The sequence below is a fragment of the Typopeltis vanoorti genome, chromosome 6 (assembly GCF_054136105.1).
Source record: "Typopeltis vanoorti isolate ZY-2024b chromosome 6, IOZ_Tvanoo_1.0, whole genome shotgun sequence".
NCBI classification, from domain to species: Eukaryota; Metazoa; Arthropoda; class Arachnida; order Uropygi; family Thelyphonidae; genus Typopeltis; species Typopeltis vanoorti.
The window spans coordinates 93,874,510-93,890,770 of record NC_143554.1 but is presented as its reverse complement, the minus strand read 5'-3'; the positions used below and the strand labels follow the sequence as shown (position 1 = coordinate 93,890,770).

The 16,261-nt window shown below is 36.7% G+C and overlaps 1 protein-coding gene across 1 annotated transcript in view; it reads right to left on the bottom strand.

Annotated features, from left to right (window-relative positions):
- Nucleotides 1–16,261, bottom strand: part of Ubc4 (ubiquitin conjugating enzyme 4) — a 141,544-nt gene that overhangs the window by 34,075 nt on the left and 91,208 nt on the right. Inside the window, exon 5 of the mRNA XM_090395034.1 lies at nt 2,617–2,681. Within this exon, the coding sequence (XP_090251160.1) occupies nt 2,617–2,681 (65 nt within the window). The remainder of the gene's footprint in view (nt 1–2,616; nt 2,682–16,261) is intronic.

Here is a 16,261-nt window from a genome sequence, read left to right as displayed (position 1 = left end):
CTCTTACTCATTATCTATATGGATCACATTATGAAGGTAAGTGGTATTAAACCTGATATCAAAATTGGATGTGTTAATCTCAGCTCTTTGCGGATGATGTTATACTTCTAAATAAATCCACTTCAAGTCTGCAAGATTCCCTGACTAAATTGAATAACTGTTGTAATAGATATGGTATGAAGGTTAGCATTAAAAAGACAAAGACAATGAAAATAGGCAGAAACATTGAAAATATCATCTGCATTGTGAATGGAGAGCTTATAGAACAAGTAAAACATTTCAGCTACTTAGGCACGATGTTTTGTGAAGATGGTAAGTTAAATATGGAAATAGACAACAGAATCAACAAAGCTGGTATGGTAGGAAGTCAACTGAATAAATGTATATGGAATAAGAGAGAAATTGGCCAAAACACTAAATTAGCTGTATACAAGACAGTGTTTAAACCAATTTTAACTTATGGATCTGAGAGCTGGGTTAAAAGTAAAACACTCAACCAAAGACTAGAGATTGCAGATATGAGAATCCTTAGAAAAGATTAGGGGCATGAACAGATGGCATCAATGGCAAGATCATATTAAAAACGAGGATTATTGGGAAAGAAGTTTGATATTGTCAGCATCCATGAATGCATTAGCAGAGCTAGTCTTAGGTGGTATGATCACTTAAGCAGAATGGGAGAGGAAAGATTAGCAAAACAAGTGTTCTCTGCCAGGTTGGCAGGAAAAATACCCAGAGGAAGACCAAGATATAGGTGGATTGATACAGTAAAAAGTGCCTTAGAAGACAGAAATATAAGAACCTGATGATATTGGAGTCTTGACATTTAACAGATGGATTTGGAGAAAAATTGTAGATAGCAAGTTAGTAATGATGTAAATTTTTCATGTAGTACTATCATATCCTGTACACCCCTTGAGGGTATATATCAGGAATTTGATGATGATGATGATGATACAATTAGCAAGACTAGTATGGCAAGAAATAATTAATGAAATAAAAGAAGAGAATCAATTTCAAGAAATACTCACAGAATAGCATTTAAAACAACTTTTTTTTTTTTTTACATATAGATTTTATTGTGGTTATTAGATATGGATCTAACACCCATAAACATGATACTAATGTGAAGTGATGAGGATGGGCAGACAGGAAGACAAATACGAGAAGATAAGCAAGACAGATACTTGAAGTCAAAATGATAGGATAAGAGGCCTAAACAACACAGATGAGCATGCAGTAAAGACTGCCTTAATAGATGAGAGAATATTTTCCAAGAAACTTGTTGACAGAGAACCAGTAATGATGTCATGATTCTGAATGACAGCCTAAGCAACTAAGGCTATAAAGGCCAGTATATGCAGTATGGCATGCAAAAGAAAAAAGTACTGAAGAACTAAAACTATATATGCTATGGAGTAAACAGATTTATTAGCAAAGAAATATACGTTTACACACATGATGCGTACATCTTCAACTACTGGTGGAATCTTGGTCGAATAAAGCATTAATAACGATAGATTATGTGCTCAAAATGGGCACATTGTCTTTCAAGACAGGTTTCGTAGTGTATGCAGAGGTTCTTTGTCATCTTGGAGAACAAGGTTTGAAGGCAGGTCATGGTGGAATACCCATTCCTTCAACAATAAACACCTTTTCTTCCAATGTCAACACCTGTGCTTCAGCTAAATGTAATATTGTAAACTCTACACGTGCTCTTCTATTAATATGCATGCAGTCGAATGGCATTCTCATAGCACGTGTACCAAAAAGGGGGGGGGGGTGTCAACATTCAGTCATTTCTTTATGCCATACCATACACAACACACACACACATTATTTTATATACACAAAGATCAGTTAATTGAAGAGTAATTGTGAGGTTGGATAAATGGTATATTACTGTGTGTGTGTGTGTGTGTGCGTGCGTGCGTGCGTGCATGCATGCACACAAATGCCCATATTCTGAGAGATTTGGATGTTTGAAGAATGAAAAACCCTACTATCTTTATATGAATGAGACTGTCTAACTTATCTTTAGATAAAAAAACCTTTATAAAAATGCATTTCATGTTCTAGATGGGATTCAAAGCCAATTCCTTCCAACCAGATACCAAATAAGCTACAGAAGATCCACTAGTAATGATTCATGACTCAGCTTTCATAGCATGCTGCATCCAATGCTGGTGTATGTTTCAGAAAATGATACATCAGGATTTTTTAAATACTAGCTGCACCTGACCATCTTTAAAGTGCATTCCATTTTTCATTCTTTATGCATCACACAGCTTTACAGATTAAACATAATACTACTTTCAAGTATCAGACACAAGTTTTGTCATGGACTATTGGGATATGCTTTTTTATATTCCAATTTTACAAATTTTTATTTCTTGCAATATGTAATACAATAGCAATCAAAAATAGTTTTCTATTGTTCAAAATTCTTCATTCAAAATTCCATGTGAATTTTGTAAATTAAGTTATCCGAAGAAATTATGATATATCTCTCATGACTGGCATAAATGAAAACCAGTCATGACAGATTTCCACAATTGCAGGTCTCTCTCACACTCAATATCTAAGCTTTTTTTCTAAATAATAGAAATGTCTTACCTCATCAACACCCATATCTACAAGACGTTTTATTTTTGCTTCAAATTCCGGATAGCTTGATGGGGCTATAAAAATATATACATTCAGAATATCATTAAATGAGCTTTATCAAATATTTACAGTAGCAACAACAAATAAGTTATTTTAGGTTAAAGTTAGTCAAATGAATTTAATTTCGAAGTAACATTTTGTTCATGGGCACCCAGATAACTGGCTGATAATTAATGGACCAAATAACACAAGTGTAAAACCTTTATTTTATCTAGTAGATGATTCAAAATGAATGCATATTTACTGGAAAAAAAAAAACATAACCCGATCTGAATACTAATGCAACAGCATTTTAGATTTCTAAGTGGGAGATTCCACAACAACAACAACTTATATGATGCTTGCTTATCTCCAGAAAATTTCCAGCAAAGAAACAAGAAAGATGTAATATTTTAGTAAATTCAACAGTCGTAATATGCAACTCATTAGAAATGGTGATTTTGCCACTACTAGTAGTGAAATTGATAAACAGAAGTGGTCTTACTAAACTTCACCAATACATTTGAGATAATGGATGGTGATTAGAATCTAGGAATGCTAAAAAAGAAATTATCAAAAATTATAATGTCAAAATTAGGAAGAATAACTCTGTCGAAATATCTAAATGTCAAAATTGAAGCAGAAAAAAAAAACATTTCGTAGATATGTCAGTCTATACATAAATTAACTGCAGGATTTTGAGTAGGTAGATTTTATTATTATTACACAGGCACCTCCATGGAGTCCTAAGACTCATCGTGGGAGACCCAAACTACAACACAATATCTATCGTACCTCTCCTTGAAACCATTAACAGACAAAGTACTCACAACTGACTCAGACAAGCCATTCCATTCGTTCACCACTCTCAAAGCAAAAAATTTTATCTTTGTGCCCTTGCTAACCACACTATTACCCAAATCCCAGGGATGACTTCGTTCTGCACCCCCCCCCCCCCCCACTAGCAAAGTACTGAAACATTTCCCCAGCAACAATCCCATAAATTATTATAACCGATTAATGGAAAACTGAGGAGAGCACAGCTAATTCCAACTTGTTGCAAAATTAACGAAGTTTTTCACTCACCATAAGTATTTATAGGTGTGCAAGTTTTTCATTAGTTATCAATTCGATTCGTGAAGCAAAGAAACAGTTATTTATCATCAATTGTAATATTGATTCTATTATGACTGAATTGTCTAATATATTATACACTCCCAGCAAACTACTTTTTTTTTCTTCTTATGTTGGGCCCATATATGAGAGGTTGGCTGGTCAACCTATTGTACGTTAGTACAGTATAAGGTAGTGAGTTTGGAAAGGAAAAACATTTTTGTATGCGAAGGTTTCTGTAGTTTAGCAGTTCATAAGAAAGATTCCAGTAATTGGACCACATGTTTATTTAGCTAAATGAAAATAAAAAACAAAAAACAAACCCGGCAAGTTTCGTAAGTCATTTGACTTACATCTTCAGGGATCAAAGGTAACTAAAAGTTAAAACACACGAAATGAGAAATTACTCAAAATAGTTCATTGTATGCAGTTGTCTAACTGTTCATTAAATTGAATATCCAAATGTAGATTCAGTGCAATGCTAAGTTTGAACAATGCTGGATGCTGCCGCATTCTGTTGTTCGCGTTCACATTCTCCGAGGTCTGACTTGGGTATATTTTTTATCAACGCTGATCAAACTTGTTGTAATCTAAGCATGTTTGCAGCTTTTTTTATGCAGTGTTTATAAAGTTTTACAACGTTATAAACACTTCATAAAAAATACTTTTTTCATGTATCAAAATAAATTTTGGGAACAAAAAAGGACTGGCTATGGGCTCCGCCCTCTTATTGGCTTTAGCAAACCTATATATGGAACATTTTGAAAATAATGCTTTAAACAATTATCACAAAAAACCGAAAATTTGGCTAAGCTATGTAGATGATATTTTCATCATATGGCGAGGAAAAACAGAGGAACCAACTGCTTACAAAGATTAGCTGAATAATATACACAACAACATAAAATTTACTTTAGAACAAGAAGAACATAAAAAACTTCCTTTTTTTTTATCCTAATAGAAGTGAATGAAAAAGATAATAAATTATCCTTCTCCATCTATAGAAAACCCACCAACACAGGAAGATTTCTTAATGCGGCCTCATACCATCATCCCTCGCAAAAAAAATAGGTTTAATTAAAACCTTGAGGGACAGAGCTTATATTTCCAGCACAGAAAAACAGAGAAATGAAGAATTTCAATATTTAACAGTTCCTCAAAAAAAAAAAAAAAGGTTATGAAGCTAAGACAATAAAAAGAATCCTCAACACACCTCCAACAAGCATCTCACAAAAGCAAGATTTCAAGAATGCAATCACGCTTCCATACATCAAGAATGTTACAGACAAAATGGCCCAATTACTAAACAAATATAACATCAAAGTGGCTTTTCTACTGCTGGAAAAAATTTCAAGGTTTCTACCATCCCCCAAAACCTCCACACCATTCTTTAAAAAAAAAACAGGTGTATATAAAATTCATTATTCCTGTAGCATCTGCTATGTAGGCCAGATAGGAAGATTAGGGGAAATTCGCATGAACGAACACCAAAAAGACGTACAAAAAAGAAGAGAACACAAATCAGGCCTAGCATACCATACAACTTCCACCGGCCATAATGTACTCTGGCAAAAATCAAACATGTCTTATATTGAAAAAAATTGTTACATGAGGAAATTTAAGGAAGCTGCAAACATGCTTAGACTTCCTACACAGTGTAACAAAAACCAGGGCCTAATTCTACAGCAAGTTTGGTCAGCATTGATAAAAAATATACCCAAGTCAGACCTCGGACAATGTGAACGTGAGCAACAGAACATGGCAGCATCCAGCACTGTTCAAACTTAGCATTGCACTGAATCTACATTCGGATATTCAATTTAATGAACAGTTAGACAACTGCATACAATGAACTATTTTGAGTAATTTCTCATTTCGTATGCTTTAACTTTTAGTTACCTTTGACCCCTGAAGATGTAAGTCAAACGACTTACAAAACTTGTCGGGTTTGTTTTTTGTTTTTTTATTTTCATTTAGCTTAATAAACATGTGGTCCAATTACCAGAATCTTTCTTATGAAGGAAAAACTTGTTTACATTTGATTTAAAAGCCTATATGTTGTATTCCTTGGGAAATATGTCAGGGGGAAGACTGTTCCACAGTACAGCAGTAGCAGCGATTAAGGAGGAGGAAAACAAACTTGTTCTGTGGGTGTACTGCGAAAGGATGTTGGGCACCAGCTGTACGTGTTTCAATGGGCTTAGTACAGAGTTGGGGTTATTATTGATGCTGTTTCAGATTCAAATATACAAATTGCAGAGACCAATCATCTATGTGAGAGTGAGAGGAGCGAGCTGGTAAGAGATGGGTTATTTATCAGTCTAATTGCTCTCCTCTGTATTGAGTCAAGCATTCTGAGGGAGCTTTCAGGAGCCCATTCCAAATGTGAGAACAGTATTCGATAGCTCAGTGGATTGGATTTGTGATTTGCATAAGATTTGCAGCTGTTTAGAGGTGAGGTAATGTCTTGAGCAAAAGAGAAAACCTAGTTTTTTGGAAGCTGAGGATGCAATGGTTGTGATGTGTTTATGCCAGGAGAGGCATGATACCAGGGTAATTCTGAGAAGAGAAATCTAATCTCGTCTGAAAATTTCAGTCTTATCAAAAATAATGCTGGGGGAAAACGGTTCTTTTTTGTGAGAAATAAGACAGAACTGGATTTTACTAGCATTGATGTTGACGAGGTTATCTGAGCCACACTGGAGGATGGCTTGGAGGTCAGAATTAAGAGCAGTGGTGGTGGTTGATGCTCAGTGGGTCGAAGTGAGTTGTGTAGAGCAGGGTTTGTCAAATGAAAGGGTGTATTGGGTTGGAGGTCAACTAAGTAGGTCATTGATATACAGAAGGAAGAAAGTTGGTGAGAGAACTGAACCTTGTGGGGATACCAGCATTAGTTGGATGATGAGAGGATAGGGAGCCATCTACCATCACACATTGTGTGCATCCAGATAGGAAGCTGGCAATCCACCTGCAGAAGTCCTGAGACAGTCCAAATGATGAAAGTTTGCTTAATAAGCCTTTGTGCCAGACCTGGTCAAAGGCTTTAGAGATATCAAGTGCAATCACTTGGGATTCGCCAAATTTCTCCATGGAATTTGTCCAGCGATGGGTGATGTATGAGAGTAGATCTTCTGTTGATCGGCATCGACAGAATCCATACTGGTGGTCGCTTAATAGCTGGGTACCTTCAAGGTAGAATAGGAGCTGAGAGTTGATGGTTTTCTCCATCACTTTGGATAGGACTGAAGTGAGTGAGATAGGGCAGTAGTTAGATGGCAGTGATTTGTCACCCTTTTTAGGAATGGGTTGAATGTAGGCCCACTTTCAGGCTTTGGGATATATATACCAGTGGAGTAAGAGCGTATGTACAGACGGCATAGAATAGGAGTCAGTTCTGGTGCACAGACCTTCAGGACAATTGGAGGAATGCCACCAGGGCCAGGAGACTTTTTTGTGTCTAATTTAGACAACAGGTTTATGATCACTTTTTTGGCAAAAAGATACAGGGGGCATTTAAGTTGGGCAGCTGGAATAACTGGAAGGCATTTGCCATTGTTAGTTATGCGTACATTAGAGGCAAAGTGTGAAGTCACGAGGTTAGCGTTTTCTGTGGAAGATGCTGCAATTGAGCCATTTGGGTATGATATGGGAATAGTGTAGGGCAAAAGTTACGACCAATTGCCTTGGCGAGAGACCAAAAGGCATGGCTGTCATTTGGACAGGCTGCAAGCTTCCTGCTTTTATGCCCATTCAAATTCTGTTTTAGAAGCATTGATAATTTTCTTGCATTTGTTTTGGGTTTCAGCATAGGCAGTGAAGGAGGATAGAATTCTTGATTTGAGCCAGTTGTAGAATGCCTGAATTTTCATTTGTACAGCCTTGGGACATCTTTTGGAGAACCAGGGTTTGGATAGGGGATGGCAGTTCAGAGTAGTGTGGGGAATGTATGTTTTCATGTTTTCAGTGCATATGTTTGGACTGAAAGACTGGAAACAATAATCCAACCATGGGAATGAAGCATAGTAGTGGAAGAGAAAACTGATTAATCTCTGACCTACTGTGGATATTCCATTTCAATGATGTTTTTAACATCATCCTAATATATCTTAATAACCAGCACCCCAGTATACAATTCACCTTAGAAAAACTCAAAAAACAACAGTCTCCCCTTCCTTGACAACTTGATTACATGCCAATCTGATGAATACTTGGCATTCTCAGTTTACAGAAAATGCACACCCACAGGTGGATACATTCACCAACAGTTTCTCACTCCACTTCCAACAGTATGGGATTATTAAAACACACAAAAGAGCAAAACTGACTGGTGCCTCTGACCCATTTCCAATAAGGACCTTCACATGATACACCCTATTAGTAATTATTATTATTATTATTTGACACCTCCAGGGAGTCCATAGACTCATCGAGGGAGGGCACCTGCTATACAGCTCTGTCTCCACCAACTGACACCAATGCCATCTACCGCCGATCACCACCACTGGTATTTTCACAGACAATCACAAACATCCATGCCCACGGCAGGATTCAAACCCGCAGCCTTTTGGTCGGAGAGTGATTGTAGGCATTAAAGATTGAATGATTGTAGGCATTAAAGAAATCTGAGATTTAGTTGACCAACTTGTACTCTCTGTTGGTTAAAACCAGAAATAAACATGATAAAATTCATGCCAGTTGGAGTGTCATCTGGTTAAACAGGGCCTCCATGGTTTTTGCCAGGAAACTAGGACCAATGTTGAAAAGTCAGCTACTAAAACAAACTCCAATTTACCATCTAGAAGAGTAACAACAACAAATCCAATGTCAGAAGCAGTGAAGATAGGACCAACAACAACAACATAAGAAGTATCAATGGAAAGGAGAACAGAACTGGAAAAGTAACACATGGACAAACTGGGTGTTAATGAGACAAGGAAAACTGAAACAGGTAAAATCCTACTAAATAAAAATTACATCCTGTAATTTTTATTTCCTTTTAAAGGAAGGAGTAGCAACAGCATTCAACACCAAATATCAAGATAAATGTCAAGATTGGAAGGCAGTTTTGGGAAGAGTTAGGTGGGCAAATCTCAAAATGGGGAAATGGACAATGAAGCTTATATCTAACTATGGTCCCACAGAAGGCTCTCCTAAGAAAGAAGTAAAGGAATTTTTTGAGTCATTACAGTAGGCAAATGACAAAGAAGATGAAAAAAGATGGAGATCTAAACAGCAGAGTAGGAAATGAATCTTACAAAGCATAGAAAAATCTCAAGAACAAAATCTAAAGAAGTGCACACATTCATGTGGAAAGATACAAAAAATAAAAAAAAGCCTCACTGACTTATGTCATTGTTGATAATGATATCTTCATTATCAACAATGACGGTTTCAGATATGTGAGTATACAGAAGATTGAAATTGAAAGTGATCATCACTTAGTTTTAAGTAGAGTAAAAATGAATATCTCACTGAAAAGAACAATATGTAAAAAAAAAAAAAAAAAAAACCTTCAAGTCTAAATGACAAACTGGAGAAAATACTGATATTGATTCAGCTAGGGAGGCATGTGGTGAAGTTGACTGCAAGGGAGGGGGAAACTGATAAAGAAAAACTGGATTTAGGTTAAATCAAGGCAACAAGGTCAAATTTTTACCCCCCCCACACACACACACCCTTTTTTTTACCTAATAGAAAAAAGAAATATATTCTCAGTAGCAAATCTTGTGATAAATAGTTAAGAAAGCTTGGGAATATAATAATAATTTTTAGTAAGCTTTGTTAGGCTTGAAAAAGCATGATAAAGTACTAAAATCAGTAAAGTATTAAAGCTATACAGTATAAACAGAATCCCATACAATGCAATACACAATTTATACTAAAACATAAATAAGGATATGGAGTAAAGGATACTACAATCATTCATGATATGATGAAAAAGATTATAAGATAGGATTTGTACTCTACCTCCATAATTATTTATTATCAATATGGTTCATGTCATTAAGGAAATTGATATTAAATCTGATATTCAGCATAGGATTTTATTATTATTTATTTTTCCAACTAAGCAGATAACATTTAAAACCTGAGGAGGATATGAAGCAGTTGATGAAATTCTGGCAAAATGTTCTCTTAAGTGTCGGCAATAGTTTTGGGATCAGTGACAACACATTCATTATGGTCTAAGGTAGACAAATGGTGGGTTCTGTATCTATCTTTCATTTCCTGGATTTTATCCCATACAATTTTTGCACTGGTTGTTTGAGTAATTAATGAGGTAAAATGGATCCAAGGTTGTTGTTGACTCTGACATCTCACACAACATGCTTTTGCCCAAGCATGTTGAAAAACTATTAAATATGATGTGGTGGGGGTATCTGGTGGTTACTCCATACAAAAGCCCTATGCTCTGCCATGACCTCATGCTCTGTGAATGGCCTGTTGTATTCTTCAGAGCCATTTGTAGAAAATTGGATTTGTTTCTCTGCTTTGTTTTTTTTGAATAAGGAACTTGGGGGGGGGGGGGGGTGAGAAGATATTGCTGATATTTATGCAAAAATCTCCTCAAGTGTGTTAACAATTGCTGTTCGATCAGAAATAATTTTTGCAGCCATTTGTTTAAGGATAGAGAGAGTACACTGGATTCAGGATTACTTTTGGCTCTGATGTCAGATGTGTCTTACTCAAGCTCAGATGTTTGTAAGCAGTCAAGGCGTGTTGTAGTGGAGGCATCTTTGAAAAATATCCCAATCTTTATTCTGAGCTTTATTTGCTGCTGTGCAACCATCACTTCACCATGGCTCAGGGAAACAGATTAGATTTTTTAGGAAATGCTGTCATGATAACTTGTGCAATACATTGTCACATGATTCACTGCATCACTGATGGAAGAAGAGCTGACCATTGCAGAATCATAGTCTGCTAATGATGAGAAGTTAGCCAGTCAGCTTGCTCAATTTTCCATTGCGATATTGTGCATGATTGCCCATGCAGGATATTACAGGAAAGTGATCGTTCCCAAATAAATTCTTGTCAGTTTCCCACTTGAAGAGTCGGAAAAGAGAGGATAAGCAAATTATTAAGTCTATGAGAGTGAATGTTCAGGTAGGCATATGAAAGAAGGTGTTGCTTCCTGTGTTTAGGAAGCAGAGACTGTTGTTGTCAAGCATATGCTCAACGTAAGCCTTTGGGGGGGTAGTTTGACTACTACCCCAAAGAGTGTTGTCCACATTTAAATCCCCCATTAAAACTAGGAAGGGAGATAACTGCAATACAACATCATCAAGGTCATCTTACGAGATATATAAGGAGAGTCAGAACTCTTAACAGTAAGAGTTCTGACCGAGAGTGGAATAGTAACTGTTTCCATATTTGTATTGAATGAGACTTGCTGGAAGGGGGTTGGTTGCCCATATGGATGTTTACCTCTACATGGGCAGGTCTATCTCCTATCCTGTCTTATGAATGATGGCAGTGGTTTGTAATTCTATTCTTGAGAGACACTTGTGACGTGAAATTTAGAATTATCAACACGTTAGCACAAGAATATTTGCCAAATATTTCAGTCTGAAATTAACAGACTATCATCAGTGGCTTGATAGGAAGTTTTTACAAGATGGAATACAAACAATTAATCATTCAAAAGTAGAACGAGTCACATTATGTTACATTGCGAAGCACTAAAGAGAGGTAAATTTCATCAGAGTAATGAATAAATTATAAGTATCAATTCACAATTTGATACAACAATCTTAATTTATAAATTCAATTAAAGATAACATTAGACTAATGTAAGAACACTAGGTCTCAATTAAAAAAAAAAAAAATTAGTGTGTTATTCTGGATTAAACTTTCCCATATATAGACGAGGAGTGCTTAAGGGTCAAAGCTGTATAACTGAGAGGAGACCTCCACATAGCCTTTAAAGGAATGCGGAGAACCGACTAGGGCTTCTGACCCAATGCCCAATCCTCACCTTCTCGTGGTGCACCCTGTTGGGTATCTACCTGGATACTGAACGAACGAGGATGGGCTGGCAATTTGGGATTTAGCCGACCAAATTGTATTCTTATTGGCTTAAACCAATATACAAAATGATGGTACAACTTGAAAAAATTTCATGCCGGCTGGGGCATCGCCAGGTTAAACAAGGCCCCCGATGTTTTTGCCAGGGAACCAGGGTGAACAGCGAAAAGTCAGCTCCTGGAACAAATCTGAAAGTACACCCCCAACTCAACATCACCAGAGTTAAAGATCGGTACTATCAACATAAGAAGCCTGAATGGCAAAGAAATGGAGCTAGCTGAGGAATTAGATAAGTACCAGATCAACTTAATAGGTGACTGAAACAAAAAAGACAAAAACTGGTGAGATCTTTCTGAGCAATAAATACAAAATGTTATATTCAGGAAATGACAAATCAACGAAAAGAAGGAGTAGCCATAGTATTCAACACAAAATATGAAGCTACTCTTCTTGAATGGCAGGCAGTCTCAAGTAGAGTGATGTGGGCTAATATCAGAATGGGGAATATGACAATGCGACTTATTTGTGCCTATGGTCCCACAGAAGGTTCTACTAAGGTAGAAGTGGAGAAATTTTTTGATGCTTTAGAAAAAGCAACTGACACAATGAAAAAGGAAAAGTTGGTCCTTGTTAGGGATCTAAATAGCAGAGTAGGAAATGATTGTCAGACATACAAAAAATTTTCGGAAAATTTGGAGAAAAGAGCAAAGCTAATAATAATGGCAAACACCTGTTGGATTTCTGCTCAGGACATGGACTGGTTATTACTAACACTATGTTCAAACATAAAAAATGTGCACAAATTCACATGGAGGGAAGCAGCAAGGAATAAGAAAAGTCTCATTGACTATGTTATTGTTGATAGTGATGTTTTCTCCCTGGTGCAGGACACCAGAGTGTACAGTGGATTTGAAACTGGAAGCGATCACTATTTAGTCTTGAGCAGGATAAAACTGGATTTCATATTGAAAAGAATAACATGTAAGAAAGTTTTAAAGCGACTAAAAGTTGAGCATCTCTCAGATGTGAACTGTAGACTAAAATACACAAAGATTATTGAAGAAAAAATGAAAGAGTTTGAAAACAGGAATCAAATCTTGGAGATTCAGTGGCAAGCCTTGAAGAAAACACTGATTGATTTACCCAGAGAGGCATGTGGTGAGGTTGTCTGCAAGGATAGAAAAATCAGAACTCCATGGTGGACACAGGAAGTTAAAGAGGCAGTGAAGGAAAAGAAGAAAGCATATCAAAAGTTCCTGGCAAATAATTGAGCTTGTGCTCTTAAAGAATACAGAGAGAAATGTAAGAAAGCTAAACATTGTGTAAAACTAGCTAAACAAAAGTCAGTCATGGGAAGACTTTGGCAAGAACATAGAAAATAAATATAAAGAGTGTGGCAAAATATTTTGGAGGTTGTTGAAGAAGCTTAGAAATGGAGGAAAGAGTACTGTAAAAGGAGTTAGAGATGATAAAGGTGACATGAAAACGGGAGAAAAAGATATCCTTGAAGTATGGAGTAATTACTTTGAGAAATTGCTAAATGAAACAAGCAGTGATAACACAGTGGTAAAAAACACTCAATAGGCATACAGTCAGGAATACATATCCATGCTTGAAGTAGAAAAAGCCATCAAAGGCTCTAAATGTGGAAAGGCAGCAGGAGTAGATGATATTCGACCAGAAATGCTGAAGTATGGTGGTATAGAAGTCTTGCAGTGGCTGCACTGCATAGTTCAGAAGGCTTGGACAGAGGAACGAATTCCCAATAATTGGAGTAGAACTCTCATAGTGCCCATATATAAATAGAGAAATAAAACTGAATGTGAGAATTACAGAGGTATTTCCCGACCGAGTGTTCCTGGTATGATATATGCAAGTATACTTGAGAAACGGTTGAGAATAATTGTAGAAGAAAAGCTAGGTGAAGAACAAGCTGAATTCAGGCCAAATAGAGGCTGTCAGGATCAATGTTCACTTTTCGACAAATAGTCGAGAAATCATGGGAATATAACCAAGATCTGTATTTAAGTTTTGTCGACCTGGAAAAGGCATATGACAAGGTGCCAAGAGAGAAGCTATTCAATATGCTACAGTTATATGGTGTCAATGAGGCATTATATCAAGCAATACTTAGTCTTTAATTGAGTTGTCAGTCAGCAGTTCGAATTGAAGGAAGTACAGGAAGATGGTTTAATGTTAAATCTGGCATGAGAGAAGGATGTACATTATCCCCTCTGTTATTCATTATCTATATAGATCACATTATGAAGGAAAGAAGTGGTATTAAACATGATATCAAAATTGGAGATGTTAATGTCAGCTCTTTGCTTTATGCGGATGATGTTATACTTCTAAATAAATCCGCTACAAGTCTGCAAGATTCCCTGATTAAATTGAATAACTGTTGTAAGAGATATGGTATGAAGGTCAGCAATAAAAAGACAAAGACAATGAAAATAGGTAGAATTGTTGAAAATGTCAACTGTGTTGTGAATGGGGAACCTGTGGAACAAGTAAAACATTTCAGCTACTTGAGCATGATTTTTTTAGTGATGATGGTAAATTAAATATGGAAATAGACAACAGAATCGGGGTGCTTAAGGGTCAAAGCTGTATAACTGAGAGGAGACCTCCACATAGCCTTTAAAGGAATGCGGAGAACCGACCAGGGCTTCTGACCTAATGTCCAATCCTCACCTTCTCGTGGTGCACCCTGTTGGGTATCTACTTTGATACTGAACGAACGAGGATGGGCTGGCAATTTGGGATTTAGCCGACCAAATTGTATTCTTATTGGTTAAACCAAAATAAAAAATGATGGTACAACATGACAAAATTTCATGCCGGCTGGGGCGTCGCCCGGTTAAACAAGGCCCCCGTTGTTTTCGCCAGGGAACCAGGGCGAACAGCGAAAAGTCAGCTACTGGAACAAATCTGAAAACAAACCCCAACTCAACATCACCAGAGTTAAAGATCGGTACTATCAATGTAAGAAGCCTGAATGGCAAAGAAATGGAGCTAGCTGAGGAATTAGATAAGTACCAGATCGACATAATAGGGGTGACTGAAACAAAAAAGACCAAAACTGGTGAGATCTTTCTGAGCAATAAATACAAAATGTTATATTCAGGCAATGACAATCAAGGAAAAGAAGGAGTAGCCATAGTATTCAACACAAAATACGAGGCTAATCTTCTTGAATGGCAGTCAGTCTCAAGTAGAGTAATGTGGGCAAATATGAGAATGGGGAACTGGACAATGAGACTTATTTGTGCCTATGGTCCCACAGAAGGTTCTACTAAGGTAGAAGTGGAGGAATTTTTTGATGCTTTAGAAAAAGCAACTGACACAATGAAAAAGGAAAAGTTGGTCCTTGTTGGGGATCTAAATAGTAGAGTAGGAAATGATTGTGAGACATACAAAAATATTTTGGGAAAATTTGGAGAAAAGAGCAAAGCTAATAATAATGGCAAATATCTGTTGGATTTCTGCTCAGGACATGGACTGGTTATTACTAACACCATGTTCCAACATAAAAATCTGCACAAATTCACATGGAGAGAAGAGGCTAGGAATAAGAAAAGTCTCATTGACTATGTTATTGTTGATAGTGATGTTTTCTCCCTGGTGCAGGACACCAGAGTGTACAGAGGATTTGAAATTGGAAGTGATCACTATTTAGTCTTGAGCAGGATAAAATTGAATTTCATATTGAAAAGAATAACATGTAAGAAAGTTTTAAAGCGAATAAAAGTTGAGCAGCTCTCAGATGTGAACTGTAGACTAAAATACAGAAATATTATTGAAAAGAAAATGAAAGAGTTTGAGAACAGGAATCAAACCTTGGAGATTCAGTGGCAAACTCTGAAGGAAACATTGATTGATTCTGCCAGAGAGGCATGTGGTGAGGTTGTGTGCAAGGATAAAAAAATCAGAACTCCCTGGTGGACACAGGAAGTTAAAGAGGCAGTGAAGGAAAAGAAGAAAGCATATCAAAAGTTCTTGGCAAATAAGGCAGCTGTTACTCTTACAGAATACAGAGACAAATGTAAGAAAGCTAAACAGTGTGTAAAACTAGCTAAACAAAAGTCATGGGAGGACTTTGGCAAGAATATAGAAAATAAATATCAAGAAGGTGGCAAAATATTCTGGAGGTTGTTGAAGAAGCTTAGGAATGGAGGAAAGAGTGCTGTAAAAGGAATTAGAGATGATAAAGGTGAAATGAAAACAGGAGAAAAAGATATCCTTGAAGTATGGAGTAATTACTTTGAAAAACTGCTAAATGAAACAAGCAGTGATGACAGCACAGTGATAAAAAACACTGACCAGGCATGCAGTCAGGAATACATATCCATACTTGAAGTAGAAAAAGCCATCAAAGGCTTGAAATGTGGAAAGGCAGCAGGAGTAGATGATATTCGACCAGAAATGCTGAAGTATGGTGGTATAAGAGTCTTACAGTGGCTGCACTGCA